The following is a 21663-nucleotide window of genomic DNA, read 5'->3' on the forward strand; positions in this document are numbered from 1 at the left end:
CCCGGGCGCGGGGGGCGGCCGGGGCCAGAGGGGCGGCCCCGCCGGGGGAAGCGCCGCCGGCGGCCCTTGGACCCGGGCACCGAGTCGGGCCGAGCCGAGCCGCGCCGAGTCGCGCCGCGCCGCGCCGTGCCGAGCCGAGCCGAGCCGAGCCGAGCCGAGCGGGGCCGAGCCGAGCCGAGCGGCGCCGAGCCGAGCCGAGCGGCGCCGAGCCGAGCCATGGCGGCGACGGCGCAGAACTTGGCCGTCGTGGTGCACCGAGCCGGGGACCTGCGCCTGGTACGGGCCGGGGGGAGCGGGCCGCCCCGGGGCCGCCGCTGCTCGGCTCGGCTCGGCTCGGCGCAGAGGGCGGGGAGCGGGGCCGGCCCTGCCCTGCGGCGCGGCGCGGCCCGGCGGGGCCGGGGGGGGTGGCGGGGCCGAGCCCCCGGCGGCGGGGCGGGGGTGTCCGCTCCGCGCGTAGTGCCGGGTCCGTGCGCTGAGCTGGGCCCGGGTGGGACTGGGGAAGGGCAGCGGCGGCCCCCGGGCGCGGGGGGAGGGACGGGAGCGGGGGGATGGGGGGCGGAGGGATGGGGAGCGGAGGGGATGGGGGGCGAAGGGGTTGGGGGGCGGAGGGACAGGAGCGGGGGACAGGGAGCCGGTGCTGTTCCATGGGCAGTCCTGGGAAAAAGGCATTCCCAGAAAAACAAACAAACAAACAAAACCAGTACCTCAAGGGGGCCGACAGGAAAGATGGGGAGAGGCTGTTCAGGAGGGCCTGTTGTGATAGGACAAGGGGTAATGGTTTTAAAATAGAGGGAGGTGGATTCAGGTTGGATATTAGGAAAAAATTTTTTACCATGAGAGTTGTAGAACACTGGAACAGGTTGCCCAGAGAGGTGGTGGGTGCTCCATCCCTGGAGACGTTCAAGGCCAGGTTGGACAAGGCCCTGAGCAACCTGATCTAGTTGGAGATATCCCTGTTCCTTGCAGGGGGGTTGGACTAGATGACCTCTGAAGGTCCCTTCCAGCCCTAACCATTCTATGATTCTATGATTCTATGAAACGGGGGGTGACGTGTGGTTTCGTTGGGCTCACGAGAGCCCAAGTGCGAAGCAGGAGGGGGGGTTCGAAGAGTGCAGCCGCACGGGTCACACCTGCGCCCCTACCATGGTGCTGTCCTGCAGCCCCCCCGCCACGAGGCCTTTATTTTCAGTCGGTGCTTCCAACTGGTTCTGGTTCTCCCGGCGCAAACGCTTGGATGTTCCCGGGTGCTGAATCGGTGCCGTGTTTCTGGGGGCTTGTGTTTGCCAGTTTGGCAAGTGCCAAAGCAAACTGGAGAGGGAAGATTTACGTGAGGTTTGACATTGACAGGCTGTACAGACCGTTCTGGCAGCGGGCCTCTGGCGGGCACGCAGGCTTTGGGTACCTGCAGCAGCTTGGCTGGGAGATGATTGTCAGGGAAGCAGTTGATTTGTTTTTACCGTTCTTGCACAGGTCAAGCAACACGTGCCAAAGGCCAAGCGATGCTCGAGTGGGTAATTCCTGTGTGGCTGCCTTTCTGCAATTTCACTGGAAGCACATGCAGCCTAACTTCTACTCTAACTTTAATTCCGTGAAAGGCATCACCACAGTGGGTGAGAATCAAGGTGGTCCCTCTAGTTCAAGAACGTGTTTCCAAACCCCTGTGATTTAGAAGAGTGTATGAGACTTGCGAGGGTGGATGCTGGCTCTGTCCCATCTACGTTGCTGGTCTCTGAACTGTCTTACACCCAGATGCACGAGTTTTCCTTGGGATATCCATACTGCTGGAGACATCGGAGGTGGTTGTTGGTGTTTCCCTGACCTTCCTGGCAGCCCCTCGGGGTGTGGTCCTCCTGGGCTTCTCTGAAGTTTCTTTGCCATTTCTTCATTGCTTTGCCCCACTGATCACATAAGGAGTCTAGGCAGTGAACTCTGAACTTGTTACCTGTGTTAGTCATACCGAACATTAGGTGAGGTTATCTTCCCCATAATTCCCACGCTCTTTTTCATTCTTGTTGCCCATGGTGAGAGTCACCGTGACTTCAACAGCTGACCCATGTTATGTGAAAATGCTTCATTTTTGCTGACTCTCCTCTTGATCTTAGGTGGTTGCCACAGGCTCATGTTTGCTGCCACCTGAGGATTTATTGTTTTTTTATGCATGTACCGTATCCTCTCTTTATATGTCTCCTTCCACAGAAAACTTTTGCTGCATTTCCTTCACATCCTCAGTTACACCCGTTGCTGTCTCTCAACTTCTCAGTGAACCATGGACAGTGAGCAGAACACCCACCCTGAAATGCTTTGGGGTCTTCTGGTTTGGTCACTCCCTGTTTTCTACAAATTAGGCTGGAGGTTTCACTTTTCACCAAGATGTCTGTTTTTCAGCACAGCTCTTATAGAAAAAAAAAAAAAGTGGTGTTTTTTTTTTCTGGTCTGAGGAATGCCACATCCACATTTGCAGCTAGAAGTTGTTTTATCTCTCGCCATGGACTGTTCTGGTTGGTCCCTTTGAGATAGCTTAGGTGCTCTGTCCCTCTGATGAGTTACCAGAGTTACCAGATTGCACTCTTACTGGGTATTTTCTATGGAAAAGATTACATCTAGATCAACTTCTTTTGAAAAACGACACTCTGGGCTGTGTCCTTAGTGGGATAAAACAAACACCCCGTGCAGAAAAAATGCAGATACAGTTCTGAGCACTGAAAATTTGAGTAGGTTGAGCTGTACTTTGGTTTGCACTCCAGCTGACACGAGTCGGGCCATCCTGCCCGCTCACAGCACTGGTTACTCAGCAGGGATTGTAACACCGCAGCGCTTTGGGAGCGCGTTGCCAGAATTTCTCTTTTTTTGTCATGTTTTGCTGGTGAAGTACAAAATCCGAGTTGGGGAATGCTGCTGGGATTGAGAAGGTATTTAATTAGCTGAAATGCAAAGCAGTGCTTCCCACCAGCAGGAAGGGATACCCCGCTTTCTCTGCAGTAGGGCAGCAGGAAATCTTGTGTTCCTTGTTGTGTAGCAGCTTTAAGGGATTGTTCGTCTCTCGAATCCAGACATCCATCTTCTTGCTAACTAGATACGGAAGATGCTCTTGAAAGGAGAAATAACCGACCGTGGGCTCGCTAATGTATATGCACCAAATTTTTGAAGAGGAACTGCGTGGATAGGAGGTCTGCTCAAAGGTCTTGTGCCCAGTTTGGGGCTGTTGGGAAAGGGGTCTGAGATGCGTGAAAATGTGAGCAGCGGATGGGTTATGAAGCGTTCCTTGTTAGCACTGCTTTGGTGGGGCCTTTCTTGGAGACGTGATCCTAGAGGTGCTAGTTGGGGATCGTACTGTCTTGATGTTGTAAAACCCAACAGAATTGCTCCTTTATCTTTTGATGAAGCTGAGGAAGTTCAGTGAAGGCAGAAGGCCTGCAGAGCTTTTGGGTGGAAGGGTGCCTTGGAGCCAAGTGACTCCTTTTATAATTCTGGTTTTATCATTCATCCCATAAAGAGGTGTCGTGCCAGTTGCAAGAGGATGTGACTTTAAATGGGATTTGCGGTGATGTTTACAATTGATTTATACATTGAGTTGTTATTATTACAAAGTAAAAATATTTCCTATTGTTTATGGTAATAACATAAACACTGCAATAGAAACGCTTTCTAGAAATAGGTGGTTCAGAATCTTCCTGTTTACAGAAGGTGAATATTTTTTGTCAGCCAGTGGGATGAAGGATTCAGCTGAAACCTGAGGCTGTTCCAGGGCGGAAAGGTTTAGTAAGTGACTCTTGTCTGGGCAGGAAAGGGGAAATTACTGCAAAATAATTTGGAGAGTGGATTTACAAGCTGGCTGTGTGCTCACTCATAACGGATATCCACGTTGCTCTGCTGTGCAAGAGAAATGTGGTGAGCTCAGGGAAGAAGTTTATATCCCTCCTTGTTGCACAGCAATGTCTTACTGAGCAGATGGAACAAAAAACCTGATCTGCTTACAGATTTACCCTGGACTGACTTTCTGCCAGGTGTTCCCATGGTTATGCACAAGCAACTGAATGCTTTTTTTTTTTTTTTTTTCCCTTTTTGTCCATAGGAAAACCGTCCGATCCCAGAGCCGGGTCCCAATGGTAGGTCTGGAGATGACTGCTTCTGTCTGCTTTCTTTGCTAATCTCTTTCTTTTCTCGTTCTCTTCTGTCGCTCTTTGATATTATAGAGAGATAAAATATTTCTGAGAAAGTATAAAATAATTCAAAAATTAGATTTGCAGATGACACCAAGTTTTGTGGTGTTGTGGACATGCTGGAGGGAGGGGATGCCATCCAGAGGGACCTTGACAGGCTGGAGAGATGGGCCTGTGAGAACCTCATGAAGTTCAACAAGGCCAAGTGCAAGGTCCTGCACGTGGGTCAGGGCAATCCCAAGCACAAGTACAGGCTGGGCAGAGAATGGATTGAGAGCAGCCCTGAGGAGAAGGACTTGGGAGTGTTGGTGGATGAGAAGCTCACCATGAGCCGGCACCGTGTGCTGGCAGCCCAGAAAGCCAACCGTGTCCTGGGCTGTACCAAAAGCAGCGTGGGCAGCAGGGCGAGGGAGGGGATTCTGCCCCTCTGCTCTGCTCTCCTGAGACCCCACCTGGAATACTGCGTTCAGCTCTGGAGTCCCCAACACAAGAAGGACATGGAGCTGCTGGAGTGGGTCCAGAGGAGGCCACGGAGATGATCCGAGGGCTGGAGCACCTCTGCTATGGAGACAGGCTGAGAGAGTTGGGGCTGTTCAGCCTGGAGAAGAGAAGGCTCCGGGGTGATCTTATTGCAGCCTTTCAGTACCTAAAGGGGGCCTACAGGAAAGCTGGGGAGGGGCTTTTTACAAGGGTGTGTAGTGATAGGACAAGGGGCAATGGCTTTAAACTGGAAGAGGGGAGATTTAGGTTGGATATAAGAAAGAAATTTTTCACTCTGAGAGTGGTGAGGCACTGGAACGGGTTGCCCAGAGAAGTTGTGGCTGCCCCATCCCTGGAAGTGTTCAAGGCCAGGTTGGATGAGGCTTTGGGCAACCTGGTGTAGTGGAGGGTGTCCCTGCCAGTGGCAGGGGGGTTGGAACTAGGTGATCTTTAAGGTCCCTTCCAACCCAAACCATTGTATGATTCTATGATTCTATAAAAAAGAATGTGTGACTGAAATAGATAACAGATAATAACAGCCCCTTTATCTGGCTGTTTCTGCTTCCTGTTTCATCAGTTCATGTATTTCATGTTCAACAGCTCTTGGGACATGTCAGGTGATGTTATTGCAGGACTAAATATGAATAGGTCAGGCATAGGGGCTGAGAGGGTTTTGATTCATTCCAGGGCTGAAATCATAGCTTAGGGAGAAGGAAAAATTAAATGGACATGGTCTCTTATTCTTACTCCAGCCTGGCCTTTGTTGCAGGGCGCAGGGCAGCACACGTGGCGCTCTGCCAGTGCCCAAGAGGTAAGTTTTTCTACAAGGAGCCTTTCCTCGTTTTCTGGCAGAGGTCCTCCTGCGGATGCACTCTGTTGGGATCTGCGGGTCTGACGTTCACTACTGGCAGCATGGTCGAATTGGGGATTTTGTCGTGAAGGATCCCATAGTGTTGGGGCACGAAGCTTCTGGCACTGTCATCAAGGTGGGATCAGGAGTGACTCATCTGAAAGCAGGTAATTGGAACCCAAACTCTCTCTTTATTTGTTTTCCTGCTAAACCGTTCCTGAGAATCTGTTGGTAACAGGCTGTGCTCTTTTGTTAGGTAAATTTATCTGATGTTCTGAGCTGTGAATTGCACAGAGTGACCTTCTCCTTCGAAGAGTGTCACCGTATTGCTGTTACTCATCCAGCTAGGCCACTGGAGTTTATGAAGTTTCTTAGGTGTGCTTTATCTTGGGATACCTTTGAGCTGGCCTGACTTTATTTTAGTGCAGAGCAGAGTGTATGCTGGTACAAGGTGCCTTTTGAAGAAGCTAGATGAAACTTCAGAAACCATGTACGTTGCTCTTGCCAACAACCTGCTGTTAATGTTTCTTTGCTGTGTTGTGTTCTTGAAGGAGCAAATGGCCTCCTGCAGTGGAGAGAGGTCACTGGAGCAACTGTAGCAGGTCCCATGATGTAGAGGTCACTTTACAGTTCACTGTGCTCAGGAATGTCCTAGAAAATGGGCTGAACAGTGAATTTTGCAAAGTTTCCTGATGGTAGTAACTTCGGCAGGGTGGAGAGGACACGGGAGAGCTAGCAAGAGTTACAGAGAGACCTTAAGGGTGCCTGGGCAATAAGATGCAGATGAAATTCAATGCAGATTAACATAAAGTGGTTTCCACAGCAGAAGAAATAAAACCAGCTTCATATCTAAAGTGATGGTCTGAGCATCACTGCTGAAGAGTGAGACCTTTGGCTCTGACACAGTGCATGGGAACATTGGCTCAGTAATGGTGAAAAATGGCAGTCAGTGTTAGGAAGGGGACAGAGATGAGATCAGAGGACATCATTGCACATCTGGAGCTCTGCGTGCAGTTCTGGTCTGCTCCTTTCCGAAGGGATATTTTTTGCTGCAGTCTTCACTGGCAAGAGCTCCAGCCGCCCAGCCCAAGTCACAGAAGGCAAAGGCAGGGACTGGGAGAATGAAGAACTGCCCACTGTAGGAGAAGATGAGGTTCAAGACCTTCTAAGAGGTTGCCCAGAGAAGCTGTGGCTGCCCCATCCCTGGAAGTGTTCCAGGCCAGGTTGGATGAGGCTTTGGGCAACCTGGTGTAGTGGAGGGTGTCCCTGCCCATGGCAGGGGGGCTGGAACAAGATGATCTTTGGGGTCCCTTCCAACCCAAACCATTCCATGGTTCTGTGATTATCACAGATGATGCAGTGGGCTAGAGAGCTCTTTGCTTTGATCCATCCTCCTGCTCGTCACTGTGACGCAGAGCCTGTTGTTGAAGAGCTTTGGCTCCCTATGCTAAGTAAAACGTGCTGTCCTGTGTCCCTTGCATACTTGCAAGTTGCACTTTGATCACACAGTTGTTTCCTTTAGTCCATCCTGCCTGCTGATTGCAATGAAATAGTGACTCTTTGTCCTGCAACATCCGTCCTTCCAGCAGTCTGGGCTACTCCATCACAGCATCAAGCTGCCTCTGTTCCCCCAGAAGTCCTGCCTGACTCCTGGGTGTGCGTCTGTGCCGCGAGCTCCCTTCCCAAGGAATAGCCCTTTCCACCTGGCAGCGTGGTGGCCGGCAGAGCTCACCTGCTTTGTCCTAATTATTTCCTCTTCCAGTTACTACAGCTTCTGACAAAAACCTGCTCACCGCGTGATTGCAGGGGTGAGGGCTGCCTTTCCATCTGCTAAGGTTGAGTGCAAGGCAGCTGGAGAGAGCTCTGTATGTGACTGAGCTTCCATCTGCTCAGTGACGAGGTGGTGGTGGTGACGAGGCCACCGGGAAGGAAGCGTTAGGAGCTTGCCTGGTGCGTGCAGCGTGATCTTCCTCAGTTAGCAGACGTCTTCCGTGGTTGTTCCGTGCTGCTCATACCTGTGTGCCCACCTTCCTCCCGAGTAACACAGCCTGCTTTCGCCCCGGCAGGTGATCGAGTGGCCATCGAGCCTGGCGTCCCGCGAGAAACGGATGAATTCTGCAAAATGGGCCGCTATAACCTGTCTCCAACCGTCTTCTTCTGCGCGACGCCTCCCGATAACGGCAACTTGTGCCGCTACTACAAGCACAGTGCCAGCTTCTGCTACAAGTGAGTAGGTGCTCCCTCTGCGGAGAAACAGGTCGCTCCCTGGGGGGCATTAGCCAAAGCAGTCGCCTCTTGGCCCTGCCGGTTGTCGCAGTGAGCACTCTTTGCTTGAACACAACAGGTTTTGTTGCTTTCTCATCCATAAATAACATGGGAAAGGCTTGGATGGCAGCCACTTTGCAAAGGGTTTGTCAGGCAGGTGTCGTTTATCCCCACTGGTGCCAAACATAAACATTTCGTGCATTTTTTCCTGCTGTAAAACAGTCACCACTGTTTTACCCTTTAATTATTTTCCTTCTCCCGTTTGCTCCCTGCTCTTGGTTGCTTTTCTGCTGTCAGCTCTTACCCTTGCCTTCTCAGGACAGTGCCTGAAGGTCTTTGTCTGATGCTTTGGACGGAGCTAGCTTTACTGCTGCTTTTCAGGAAGCACCACTGAGACTGCTGACACATCGCTCTGTCGGTTGGAACAAAGTCACAAAGTCATCCTCCTTAAAGCAGAACAGGAACAGAAAGCCGGGCCCTTCCGAAGCCGCTTTTTTGGGCGGCGCCGAGTGGCCCCGCTGAGCTGCCAGCGTGACACGTCTGTGTTCGTATCCAGTTCAGCAAACTCGAGTGTGTTCTTCATCGTGGCAGGGCTGACACGTTTGCTTAAAAGCAGGTCTGTGCTTAAGGACTCCTAAACGTGCTAGAAACACAAAAAAAACCTCTGCAACGTTACCCCCATGTAGGTGCATTTACACAAGGAGTTACAAATAGTCTAAGTACCAGTATTTTCAAATTTCCAGTACCTAAAGGACCTACAGGAAAGCTGGAGAGGGGCTTTGGACAAGGGCGTGTAGTGACAGGACAAGGGGCAATGGATTTAAACTGAAAGAGGGGAGATTTAAGTTAGATCTAAGAAAGAAATTCTTTACATTGATGGGTGGTGAGGCACTGGACCAGGTTGCCCAGAGAAGCTGTGGCTGCCCCATCCCTGGAAGTGTTCAGGGCCAGGTTGGATGGGGCTTTGAGCAACCTGGTGTAGTGGAGGGTGTCCCTGCCCATGGCAGGGGGGTTGGAACTGGATGATCTTTGAGGTCCCTTCCAACCCAAACCCTTCTATGATTCTATGATTCTAAGGTAGCGGCCCCCTGAGACTGGTCTGCCTATGGAGCTTGTTCTTTCTCAGTCTGTGTGGAGCTGGTGCTTCCAGGAGCAGGAAGGTCCTTAGGATTGATCTTTGATGTCTGCAGAGGAAGCGTTGGAGATGAATCAGTCAGGAGGAGGCACTTGATTACACTTCTCATGAGAGTCCTCGGGCAGGAAGCTCCTTTCGAAGCGAGTCCCAGGCAGCTGCTGTCAGGATGTGATGCTCATCTGGATGGGACTTGACTTCTCACTGTCCAGACCTGCTGATTTCCTGTGTAGTGTTGTAATAACATTTTCTGACAACATGGCAAGTTTTCGCTTGGGAGAAAGCGACTGGTTTGTAGCAGTCTTCTTCCAGGGAGAGATCTGTTTTTTTTCTCCAATTTGAGTAAATATTACTTTGGCTAAATTTTTTTTTTTTTTTTTTTTTTCCTTAAGCAGTAAAATGCAAAACCTGGATCTGGTGCTCCCAGGTGCAAATCAGCAATGCCGTGGCCATCTGATGCAGAGCAGATTCCCTGGCATGAAGTCACTCTGCCGGCACAGATTTGACAAGAAAAGATGATGGCTGAGCTCAGTGGTTTCCCACATACTTGGGGAGGTGTTGTCTGTCCTTCTGCAGGTGGATAGACTCTGTGCTGGGTACCCTGAGTAATTCGAGGGAGGTGGGATCGTGCTGCAAAGCTGCCCGCCCCGTTGACAGAGCAGTACCCAGACCCAGTAGGAGCAAATGTGATGCCATACTCTGAAGCAACCAAACTTTTGGACTCAGTCCTTCAGTGCCTCCTGGAGATAAGAGACATATAGACATCTTGCAGCTACTTTCCCACAACTGTCGTTTCCATTACTTTGTCTTCCTGTTGGCCTGGCTGGGGCCTGACCTCGACCTTCCCAGGGCTGTCAGAAAGACTTTCCTTGCAGACACAGCTCCCAGCACCCGCTGTGTGAGAGCCCACCCTGGTGCCTTTCTGGAAGGCTCGTTGTGGGGCTGGGATTGGTTTCTGTCAGCAGTTCAGGGGGCTTTCACCCCCTTCTGCTGTTTTCCATCTCTTACGCTAGCTGTGTTACGGAGCTGTTTCTGTCCAAAAGGTGTTCGATACCCACTGTACACATTTCCCTTGACTGCTGGAGAGGTGCGTGCTGGGACCAGCCCACTGGTTGAAGCACTTGATGCATCAAGGGAGGACATCCAGGGCGTGGTGGGGAGGCCTGGATCTGGCTGCCTTTGGTTTATGTGACATCACCATTGGCAGCAAGGTGTCTTCTAAAAGCGCAGAGCTGAATGATTCAACCCAGAGGAGGGGTCGGGGAGCTCACCCATGGGTCCCAGTCTTAGGGCAGCCTTTGAGGTGGTGGATACACACTGTGGGGTTTATTCCAAAGGAAATGAGCGACAATGGAGTTGTAGGGTTGACTCACCAAGTACTGGAGAAATGGCATAGGGAAGTTGTGGATCCCTGTGTTTGGTGCTTAGGCAAACTGGTAAGTGGTTTAGGTGTGCTTGATGCTGCTTCAGAGGAGGGAAGAAGGCCATATGACCTCTTGAAACACCTTCCTGCCCTGCATTTCTCAATCCAAGAGTGAGAGTTTATTTTGCCACTGTGATTTAAACCCATGTTTAGTCTTCGAGTGTCATGACTTTCCTCATCACCCTCATAAACCTCTTTGGTGACTGTTGCTTGTGTCTGGTTCTTGCAGGCTTCCAGATAATGTCACTTACGAAGAAGGAGCTCTTATCGAGCCCCTTTCGGTGGCAATCCATGCCTGCAGAAGGGCAGGAGTCACTCTGGGAAGCAAAGTCTTCGTGTCCGGCTCTGGTATGGTGAACACATATTCAGTCCTTGGGTTCTCTGCCTGCTGCAGTGTGGAGGGGGATGGACAGGGTGCAAGCTGGGCTTCTGGGCTCTGCTGTTACAGGGATGCCAAGGGGGACCTTGAGGCTGTCCTTGCCCATGCTGCACTCCAGTGCTGCATTTTGAGCAGCCCAAACACAAGGTGCAGTGTCTGGGCATGCTAACCATTACCAGCTCGAAGGAGCAGAGGGGCGGGTGGTGTTTTCCTTGCAGAGTCCCTCGTGTAGCAAGAGCTGCTCTCTCAGCAGCTGGCCTCCCTGCCCTGGGATCATGGCGATGCTGGGATCCCAGAGCTGCCCACCTGGAAACGCAATCGGAGCCTCCTTTAGCCTGGGAACGTGCTGAGCTCTGGGCACGTTGGGAGCCTGCAGCTGGTGCTGCCTGGCAGTTGTATATGTTCTCTTTCTGCCCTTTGTACCCAGGACCAATTGGCCTTGTTAACGTGCTTGTTGCTAAGGTGATGGGTGCATCGACTGTGATAATTACAGGTAAGTCCTTTTAACCCTTAAGTGTGTGCCTGTTTCCCACAGTACAACAATTTGACTAGCTCCAGGGTACTCCTTCAACATAACTGCTGGGGAAGGCAGCCCAAGCCCAGTGGAAAGTCTGTTCATGAATGGAGTAGTAGCGTGGCTGCCTGGAGGGAATCCTAATAAACACCTCGTTCCTCAGGACTAGACTTTGATCTTTGCACTAATTGGGATCTGTTAGAAGGTGGGGGTTGCAACTGGGGCTTCTCCGCTGGGTTAGCGGACCAGGGTAATAACTTCTACTTCCGAGCACAGACAAGTTGTGTGCGTGGAGTAGCTACAGTGAGGACAATATTCAAGGAGAATAAACTAGAGATTGATGAGACGTCCTTGGATCAAGCCTAGGGGCCTTTTTCAGACTTTGAGCAGGTTTTTTGGGTAGAGGCAAGGAGTCTGTATGACAAAGCTCTGAGTTACAGAAGCTCCACTTGCTTCTGGCACCTCTGATCACTGACTTTTTTTTTTTCTATTCTGAGCTCTTCTGACTTCAACTTTGTGTTTTGCTTTCGGCCTATAGTTAAGCCTTAAGGATCAGGTTTCATCTTCCCTGTAGTGCTTATAGACCTTGATTATATCTGCTTCTAGTCTTCACTTAGGCACACAGACCAGGCAACGCAGCATATTTTGTGCCCTGTCTGGAGCTATTCTTGGAGGTTTGCTCTGAGCACGTTTTTTTCTTCCCTTTTGTAGTGCTAGGTGATGACCTGGACAAGTGTTTTCACAGTCCTTTCTGTGTTCAGCCACATTGTCCCTCTCCAGTTTTCTTTTGCTCCCTTCTTTCTGCTGTCCTGCTGGGGGGTTCATGTTCCGCTGATTATCCGCAGAGACTGAAATGACCTTTTCAGGGTCCCTGTGTTTCAGAAATAGACCTTCCTTGTAAAACTGTGTCCTGGAGGTTTTTAGTCCACTGCTGCTTGCAGCCATGGTTTTTGTCTAGCTGCTCCTGGAAAACCGCTGAGGATGGAGATCACACCTTTCTGGGCACCACCTCCTAATGAAGAAGCTTTTTCTGGGTTCCATTCACAAACTGTCATTTGTGGATATTTCCCCTTGTATTGTCTGCAGCAACTGAAATGAGTCTCCATTGTCTTTGCAGCTGCCCTTCTGCAAAGGGGCTGCTTCCCAGACAGCCGTTTGATGCCTCCATCTTTTTGCTGTACTAACCCAGCCCAGCTCCCTCCACCTCTCCTCAAAGGCTAGGCTCTTCTCTGTGTAGCTTACCCAGAAGAATTGAGAGCTGAAGTAACCTCAGGAGATTCCCTGGTTGAAATTCCCACCTGGGGTTTGGACAAGGCCTGGAGGTGGTATTTCCACTACTCTTTGATCCTCCTGAGCAGTGGTGGCTGGGGGGAGCGGTTACAGGTCCGACTAGAGAGCGAGCACAGGTTGCTGCAGCATTCTGGGGCTAAAGACCCAATGTGGACCTTTCAGAAGGCTATTACTCCTCCTCCCACACTTGGGGCCAGGTGTTTTTTTGACCTCTCTATTACTGTGTTTCCGTCTTTGGGTTGAGAGAACAAAATTCAGGTCCCACCTTCTTGCCTTTGCGGAAGCATTCTTCAGCAGTGGCTCATGTCAAAACCTAAGGCAGATTATTGCCTTCTCCTCCCTAAATCCTCTTGCTGCTGAGTCCGGGGCACTTCTTGCTCTGTTGGCCCCACCCTGCGGGCTTGGTGGACGTGATCGGTCCAGGCCTTGGATTTTACACAGTGTTGTCATTTGAGGATGACGGCTGCTACAGCAGGAAAAGCAGCTCTGCCTCTTGAATCACATACGCAGAGCCTTGCTGCCAAGCTGAGCTGGTGCAAGGGCTGGTGGGTGACCCAGTGCTTGGGTGGGGAAGTGCTTGGTGAGCTGGCAGGGGTTGGTGGGGCCGAGGCAGCTGGTTCAGCCTGCTGCCCCATCCCCAGTCCTGACTGAGTGTATTCTTCCCTGTGACGCTGGTAGCTGCTGTTGCCTCTGCCTGTAGACTGCTCCTGTGGACCTTTGGCAAGCAGGTCTGTGTAGCATGTGCCATAGGGCTCCTGGTGGCCGTAGGAAGTTCTTGGTACCTGCTTTGCAGGATCAGCAAGCTCAGCTGCATGGAATTAACCCATTCCTATCTTTATGCCTTGACCTATGTGATGATCCTGACTTGCAGACATGTCTCACCTGAGAGGCATTTGGCTGAGATGCTCAGAGACACCCATGGAGGTGCTGTCCCATGTCAGATCTCTGTGCTTGACGTCAGCTGCAGAATAGGTTTAGTTTGGCTTGTTGCCGCTGGGGATTTTGCTGCCCTTCTCAAGAAACTGCTTTTTCCGTCAGCTTTAGGAGCCAACACGGGGCGAGGTGACTGTCTGCCCACAAAGGCCCTCTTGTACTTTGCTACCACATTCTTTGAACTCGCTGCCTGGAGTTTTTGTGGTGTGTTTGTCTGTCAAGACCTTTGTCTTCGCAGCATTTAAGGCTTTAAATGTTTGTGTTTGTTTTGACAAGCCACACAAATACAGAAATACCTAGAAGAGCTTTTTCCTGCCCTGGTGAGAACCAACCTCTTACAGCTTTCGCGGTGAGTGTCTTTGGCACACCTGAAGTCAACCAATTTTGGAAAGTTCTGTCTCTGCTGAGGGGTCGTGTCTCTTCTCTGGGACTCCCAGAGAGCAACTGGCACCGTAGCTGGAGACTGACTCTCAGCCCTACCCTTCCAAAGGCTCGTGTGTGCCAAAGCTTGCCTGATGAAAGGTATTAGTGCTTCTGATAAGCTGTGCTCTGCTCCCTGAAGTGCTTTATTCCTGGCAGACTGATGTTCTCCCTGTTGCGGGGCAGCGGAGTCGATGCATGTAACGGGCTGCGGTTGGGTGCGGAAGATCAGATTGTTTCATAGATTCATAGAATGGTTTGGGTTGGAAGGGACCTCAAAGATCATCTCGTTCCAACCCCCCTGCCATGGGCAGGGACACCTTCCACTACACCAGGTTGCTCAAGGCCTCATCCAACTTTCATGGCTCCTCATCTTATCTTCCACTCCGCTGCCGAGCGGGTGCGATTGACACTTATGGGCAACTTTCTCCTGTCCTTCTGCCTTGCAGTGGACATTGCTGTTGCTCTGAAAAGCTGCTTTTCTCCTTCGAGGTGTGTAAAAGAGCAGCCTTGTTCCCCGGCAAGTGAAGCGACAGTTTGGATATTTGTGTGGCAGTGTTGGGCTGTCTTGCCTTACTCTGGCCGTCACTAAAGGTACACTGGGTAATTCCTGCATAAGGGGAACTGTTCCCCTTGTGCTAGCTAAATCTGATTCCTGTGTGCCAGTCCCTCCAGAAACCTTGGAAGTCAAGGTTGGGGAAGATGAAGAACTGGACAAAGTTCAGCTTCTTTGTGAAAGAAGGTCAACATAGCAAGTGTGAGAGCTTCAGGAACATTTGCCTGTTAAGTTGGCTCATAAACCGTCAGGAGAGCTTAAATGTAATTTGATAGCTTCCGTGGGAGCAGAGACACAGCAACAGGCTACTCCTCCTCTGGCAGCCTAAACTTTAATTACCTCCAGTGGCCAGGAAGTAAAAACAAATTCCTGACTAGAGGCAAGATGCAACCCTTTAATTGTATAATTGACCAGTTTCTCAAGAGTTGTGTGAGGTTCAGCCGCAGTAAAATTTGAAATCTGAACAACTTTATCCTTCTCGAGACTCAGAAGCATCTGGGCCTCTAAACAATGCGGTAACTTTCTCTTTCGATGACCTGGAGATCTGTCAGCTTCAGTAAGTGCCTAGTGCTGGTTCACGTAGGCCGGGTGTACCAAGATCATGGTCCTGAAGGGTCTGACGGTATTGCTGCTGCGTCCTGTGTGCCTCTCCGATGCGAGGACTGCATCCCGAGCAGGTCAGCAAACCAGAGGCCAGCTATGGGAGAGCCATGGGGGTTTGCTGCCTGAGAGCGACTTTTGTGGCCACTTTGAAATGCATTGGCTGGCAGGACAGCCTGTGTGTCCCGTTGCTCCGGGACACTGCCTTTGGATGTGCTTCTGCCACAGAGACAGTGTGAGATGCGTTAGTGAGTGGGCAGATACTGCAAACGGCTGAATCCAGCCGTATCTGCTGCACGCTGGTGTTTCGAGCAGGGCACTTCCTGGGGAGTTTGACCCATTGCTGGGAGCACTGTTGAGCTCCCATGGTCTCCTTGCTTTACTCTGAGATTTGAGAGACACCAGCCATGCCAGGAAGAATCACCCAGGTTTGGTGAGAAGCAACCTCAAAGATCATCTAGTAACAACCCCCCTGCCATGGGCAGGGACACCCTCCACTACACCAGGTTGCCCAAAGCCTCATCCAACCTGGCCTGGAACACTTCCAGGGATGGGGCAGCCACAGCTTCTCTGGGCAACCTGTGCCAGTGCCTCACCACTCTCAGAGTGAAAAATTTCTTCCGTAGATCTAATTGAAATCTCCCCTCTTTCAGTGTAAAGCCATTGCCCCGTGTCCTGTCTCTACATGCCCTTGTCCAAAGCCCCTCTCCAGCCTTCTTGGAGCCCATTTAGGTACTGGAAGGCTGCAATAAGATCTCCCCAGAGCCTTCTCTTCTCCAGGCTGAACAACTCCAACTCTCTCAGCCTGTCTCCAGAGCAGAGGTGCTCCAGCCCTCGCATCATCTTCATGGCCTCCTCTGGACCCGCTCCAACAGCTCCATGTCCTTCTTGTGTTGGGGACCCAGAGCTGAGTGCAGCGCTGAAGGGGTGGGTCTCATGAGAGCAGAGCAGAGGGGCAGAATCCCCTCCCTGACCTGCTGCCCACGCTGCTCTGGATGCAGCCCAGGACACGGTTGGCTCTCTGGGCTGCCAGCGCACGGTGCTGGCTCATGATGAGCTTCTCATCCACCAGCACCCCCAAGTCCTTCTTCTCAGGGCTGCTCTCCATCCATTCTCTGCCCAGCCTGTACTTGTGCATGGGATTGCCCCGACCCATGTGCAGGACCTTGCACTTGGCCTTGTTGAACATCGTGAGATTTGTACAGGCCCACCTCTCAAGAAGTGCTTCTTAGCTCTTCAGATGCCTCAAAAATAGCAGCTCTTCTGCTTGGGAGGTCTCTGAGTGCAGCTCTGCTAGCAGAGGGTTGAGCATGACCGCACATGCAGCCTGAAGCCCAACGCTTAGAGCTTGGGAGAGACAGATGTGGCTCATGTCTCCTGCAGCCATAGGAACGAGAGCCCACCTTGAGGCTTCCAGGGTGATGCTGCCCTTACTTTTCAGCCTTGGCTTTTCCTCCTTCATCTGCATTTTTTTACTCTTTGTTCTCACATCTTGAAACTCCCTCCACACATCTCCTGGGTACTGATCTTGGTGGGTGTGCCTACACCTGACATCTCAAACCCTCCTGCTGCTGGTGGGGTCATGTCCATCCCCTGGCCTGGCAGTCGGAAATGTCACATTCGCTGCATGATGGGCAGGGCAGGTCCTCTGACATGGCTTCCTTCCAGCACTGGGCTGAGTCAGAGCAGCTCATGGCAGAGCAGTGGCCTCTCCCTCCTTGATATTTCCTCCCTACCCCCATGTTTGACTTCTCTGAAGGCTGCGTCTCGGTGAGAGCAGTATTTTCTTGTGGTGAGTGTGCACGTGTCCTGACGATGAGTGTGCCCCTAGCAAAGGCATGATTTTCCTCATCTTCAAGCCTAGGACCTCTGGCAGGAGACATTGCCCACCCCTCCATCTTGGATCTAGGAAGTCTTGGTCCTCCTTTGATCCGGATGTCTTTTCCAGTGCCAACACATGGGCCCCTGTAGACCACTGCTTCAGTGCAGGCAAAGAGGCTGTTTCTGCCTGGGAAATGCCAATCTTCTTTTCTGCTCTCCACTTCCTCATCTCCAGAGATGTCCTGGTCACCAGTGTGTCTGGAGAGGAGTGGGTGGCTTCCTTCTAGAGGATGTGGAAGAGAAGAGACAGACAGTGAGGCTACCCCCCAGGGTGGCTCGCTCCATGGTACAAACCATTTTATGGATCTTCAAAAGATGTTTAAGCACTGTCAAGAGGTTCCAGAGTACAGCCATGCCCTCACAGACATTTGTCATCACCAGCTTTGTTGCTCTGTGTTATTAGGGCATCCGAGGTCAACCGTATTACCAGATCCACTCCCTTTTTCTTATGGGCTTGCCTGCTAATTCATCTGTGGTGGAAAATGCTCAGCAGCCCCCAGTACCGTTAGAAGGAGGGTAAAAGGATGGGAGAGGTCTGCAGGAGCAGGGACGCGCTGAGTGTTGCCAACTGATGTGTTCTGCAGTTTGCTCAGCTGAAAGCATCTACGGTTCCTTGAGGAAGCCCTCAGAGAGCTCGTGATCTGCTCTCATCGGGTACTGTTGGAAGTGAAATGGCCACTTTAATGATCCTCTGAGCCCGATGTCTCCTGTCCAAAAGGCTTCCCGGTGCTGTGCCGTGCATGGCAGGTGATTTCTGAGCCATCAGGGCACAAGATCCTATTATCAACCTTGCCTCTGCCTCGTGCTCTTTGAGAGAGATCCTTGAGGGTGTGAGCAACAGCAAATCATCTTGAGAGCCAGCGAAGCAAAATGCAGAAGTGAGTGGAGGTTTTTTGCCTCACTGCAGGCTCCTCCCTGGGTTAACTCGCTGAGCGTGTGCATGACGTGGTTTTTTTCAGTTCTTTTTCACTAGTGGGTTAAGGTCCCACGTGAGTTAGTGAAGCTGCTTCATGAGAGAGTCATGGCCAGAGAGGCACTGGGTGGTGCAGGGTTAGGCGGTGGCAGCTTTGGTGAGACACAATGGCACTGCTCAAACAGGGCGAGCGTGGGTCAGCGCTGCCCTGTCCGCCCTGCCCTCCCGCTGCCTTCTGCCGGTGCCTGCACTGAGGTTCCTCTGCGCTGCGGTGAGCGTCGGGACAGCAGCACGTGGTAGCCCAGGGCAGGCCCAGCAGCACGCCAGTGCTTGGCCATGGCTGTTCTTGCTGCAGTTCCTGCATTGATGTGCGTGCCCTTGGGAGTTAAGCTTGGCCTTCTAGTTTGTCTTGGCACGCTCTTGACATTCCTGCAGTACCAAAGAGCAATTGGGAGATCTGTGAACTGATGTTCTTATAGAAGGCACCTCTTGCATCTGGCGGCGACAGCTGTTCCTTCGCTTGGATATTGCTTTGCATGGTGTGGATTTTGTCTGTGAGTTTGTACTTTAGCCCCTTTGAAGCACACCCTCAAGTCTTTGACATCTGAGCCTTAAAGGTGTTCCCGTTGCTTGTCCTTCTCTGTCTGCCCAGAAAAGTGAGCAGGTCTTCTCCCTGCCTTTTTACTGAAGGCTGCATGAACTTGAGGGAGGGAACGTAGACCCTTTCCTCTCCTGGTTGTATGCTCCCTTGTGAAAGCATGTTCAGACCCCAGATGAGCATGCTTCCATCAGGGCTCCTGGATGGTGGCCTATTTACATCAAGGGTGGGAAGCCCTTTGGTCTGGGTGGTCTACATAAATTCTTGAGAAGGCACTAGTGGGATAGAGCTTTCCATCATCTCCTACTATGTAACAAATACTCTCTTCTCTCCTGAGACAGTTGGCAGCTGGTCACCAAAGAAGGTGGCTCTGTTGAGACATCAGATGAGGGTGGGAAGCAAGAGCTCTTGACTTGTTTTGTCTTTTCCCAGATTTATCTGCCTCTCGCCTGCAAAAAGCCAAGGAGGTGGGGGCGGATTTCACCATTCAGGTTAAAAATGAGACCCCGAAGGAGGTGGCCTCCAAAGTGGAAAGCCTGCTTGGCTGCATGCCCGACATCACTCTGGAGTGCACAGGAGCGCAAGCTTGCATCCAGGCTGGCGTTTACGTGAGTACCGTGTGTCCCCGGGGTAGAGCAGCGATGGCTTTCCTCTTTCTGGGACGCAGCGGTGGCCGACAGTTATTTCGCTCTCGTAGTGTTCCTTTCAGTTGGCTTGGCGTGGGGGAGGGAAGGTGCTCGTTAGACAGCAGAGGCAATTAAAGAGTTAACGTCTTTGCAGGCAGCTTGGAGATAATTATCTGATTTGATGCTCTGGGTGCTTTACCACTTACCAAAGAGACTCCAGTAAGACCCCTGAAACCCAAGCGTGGCTACGCAACGGTGTCAGGCAGGTGGACCAAGTAGGGCAGCATCTGCCATGAAATTGCGGTTGTGTCCAAATCAGGAGAATGATTAAGGAAATTAATTCCAGCAGAGTTAAGGAGGGAATGTCTTGCTGTCATGAACTGTCTAACGGGAGGATGTGGAGGAGGTGGAGGAGGTAGTGCAGAGTTTCACAATGAAAGGACAGGAGGCAAATGGGACGAGCTGCAAACCAAGAAATTCCAGTGGAGCGTCAGCCTCTTAGTTCTAAATCTCTCCCATCGAAATCCGGAAGTGCTTTTTGCACTCCCAAGTGCCAGTCATTTTTCAGAGTGAGGTTTAGACACCAAAGTCCTTCAGGGATTTTCGAAAGATTGCTTTTTAAGCCTTGTTTATTGCGTGTTTCGTGCTTACGGGCTCCTGATGGCATCCTGCCTCTCCCCTGGCTTCTCCACTGTGCCCTGGACAGGCCATTGCAGCCACAAAGTGTGGCTTTATTTTTTTTACAGACTTCTGTGTAGACTCTGGCAACTGTTTTTTCACAAAATATAACGTATTTGTGTGTTTGTTCTCCAGGCTACTCGTTCTGGTGGGACCTTGGTGCTGGTGGGGCTGGGGCCTGAGATGGTCACTGTGCCCATCGTGAATGCCTCCTTGCGGGAGGTGGATATCCGGGGGGTGTGCCGCTACTGCAACACGTGAGTCTCGGGGCAAGGAGTCAAAATCTCAAGTGCTTCATCTTGGGTCAAGCTGTGAACACCCAGCCTTGCTGGTGGTGCCCAGCTCTGCTCTCCTTGCTCATCATGGATGGAAATCATGTCGTCAGTCTTGTCGGAGATGAGTGAATGCTTGGATGAGCAAGAGCCATCTTTAGTTTTCATCATTTTGCTGCAGCCAAAGATATATCTGGAGCCACTTTAAAGGTGTGTGTGCTCCCTATGGAGAGCTGAGCTGCACAGCTTGTGGACAGGCACATCTTTTGGGGTACTGAAAGCTGACCTGGCCCTGGAGGCTGGAAGAGCCCAGATGTTCCCTCTTTGGTCTTGTTCTCCTTGGGCAGAGCTTGAGACCCAGCATTGCACACTTGCAGCCTGGTTGCTGCTGTGTTCAGAGCCGTAGCTTCTTCCTAGCAGAGCAGGAATCTGTGCTTAGTCTGTTGAGATTGTTTTCCAGGAAGGATTTAGTAGTCAAGTTCCTTCTTAAAATGAGAAATAGCTTTAAATAGGCAGTTTGGGAGTCAGAGCAGCCGCTGCATCCCTTTGTATGCCCATCACTCTAATTCGGCCCGTTCAAATGGAGCGGCAAAGCAGCCTGGTTGTGTGAGTCTCTGCCAAAGAAGAGGTTGGCAGCTGGCTGAGGCTTTTCCTTTCTCCTCCGTGCACCGAGCCGGTGAGTTTGAACTCCACGGTGATCCATCTGCAAGCAAGGAGGCGGGGCAAGAGGAGAGTGGCAGGCAGCAGTTTTGTTTTTCATTTGACGCCTCTGATGTAGAGTTGTTGCCTGTGATTTTCGCTTCCTTGGCCTCTGGAGGCGGGAGCACTGCCAGCTGTCCGTGTAGCAGTGCCTGCCTTCTCCGTGACCAACAGCCCAAGCAGTTGGCTTCTCCCAGCTCCCCTGCCTGACGCATGAGGTTCCCCCTCCGGAAGATTGTAGGCAAAACTCCCCATGGTTAACTGGGCTGAGGAAATTACAGAATCATAGAATGGTTAGGGCTGGAAGGGACCTTCAAAGGTCATCTAGTCCAACCCCCCTGCAAGGAACAGGGATATCTCCAACTAGATCAGGTTGCTCAGGGCCTCGTCCAACCTGGCCTTGAACGTCTCCAGGGATGGAGCATCCACCACCTCTCTGGGCAACCTGTTCCAGTGTTCTACAACTCTCATGGTAAAAAATTTTTTCCTAATATCCAACCTGAATCTACCTCCCTCTATTTTAAAACCATTACCCCTTGTCCTATCACAACAGGCCCTCCTGAACAGCCTCTCCCCATCTTTCCTGTAGGCCCCCTTGAGGTACTGGAAGACCGCTATAAGGTCACCCCGGAGCCTCCTCTTCTCCAGGCTGAACAGCCCCAACTCTTTCAGCCTGTCCTCATAGGAAAGGTGCTCCAGCTCTCAGGGTTAACTCAGAAAATTACTCAGGGTTAACTCAGAAAAACGAAACCAGGCTCCTCTGTGCTCTTTGCTTCGAGCTCCAGACTGTTGGCTGCTCTCATCTCCTGCTCTCCGTTTCCCTTGCAGGTGGCCCGTGGCGATTGCTCTGCTGGCATCCAAGCGGATCAACGTCAAGCCCTTGGTTACGCACCGCTTCCCCCTGGAAAAGGCTCTTGAGGCGTTCGAGACCAGCAAGAGGGGCGATGGGATAAAAGTCATGCTGAAGTGTGACCCCACTGACCAGAACCCCTGA

General features: G+C 51.7%; 1 protein-coding gene across 1 annotated transcript; it reads left to right on the forward strand.

The window, feature by feature from the left end:
* Nucleotides 1-216: 216 nt before the first annotated feature.
* On the forward strand, nucleotides 217-21663 carry SORD (sorbitol dehydrogenase). Its single transcript, XM_086620408.1, has 9 exons — nucleotides 217-276; nucleotides 4073-4106; nucleotides 5493-5657; nucleotides 7557-7716; nucleotides 10540-10658; nucleotides 11117-11182; nucleotides 18827-19002; nucleotides 19834-19955; nucleotides 21498-21663. Exons 1-9 carry the CDS (start codon nucleotides 217-219, stop codon nucleotides 21661-21663), a joined length of 1068 nt encoding a protein of 355 aa, XP_086476534.1.

This window comes from Tauraco erythrolophus, chromosome 14 (assembly GCF_009769465.1).
Source record: "Tauraco erythrolophus isolate bTauEry1 chromosome 14, bTauEry1.pri, whole genome shotgun sequence".
In the NCBI taxonomy this organism is placed as follows: Eukaryota; Metazoa; Chordata; class Aves; order Musophagiformes; family Musophagidae; genus Tauraco; species Tauraco erythrolophus.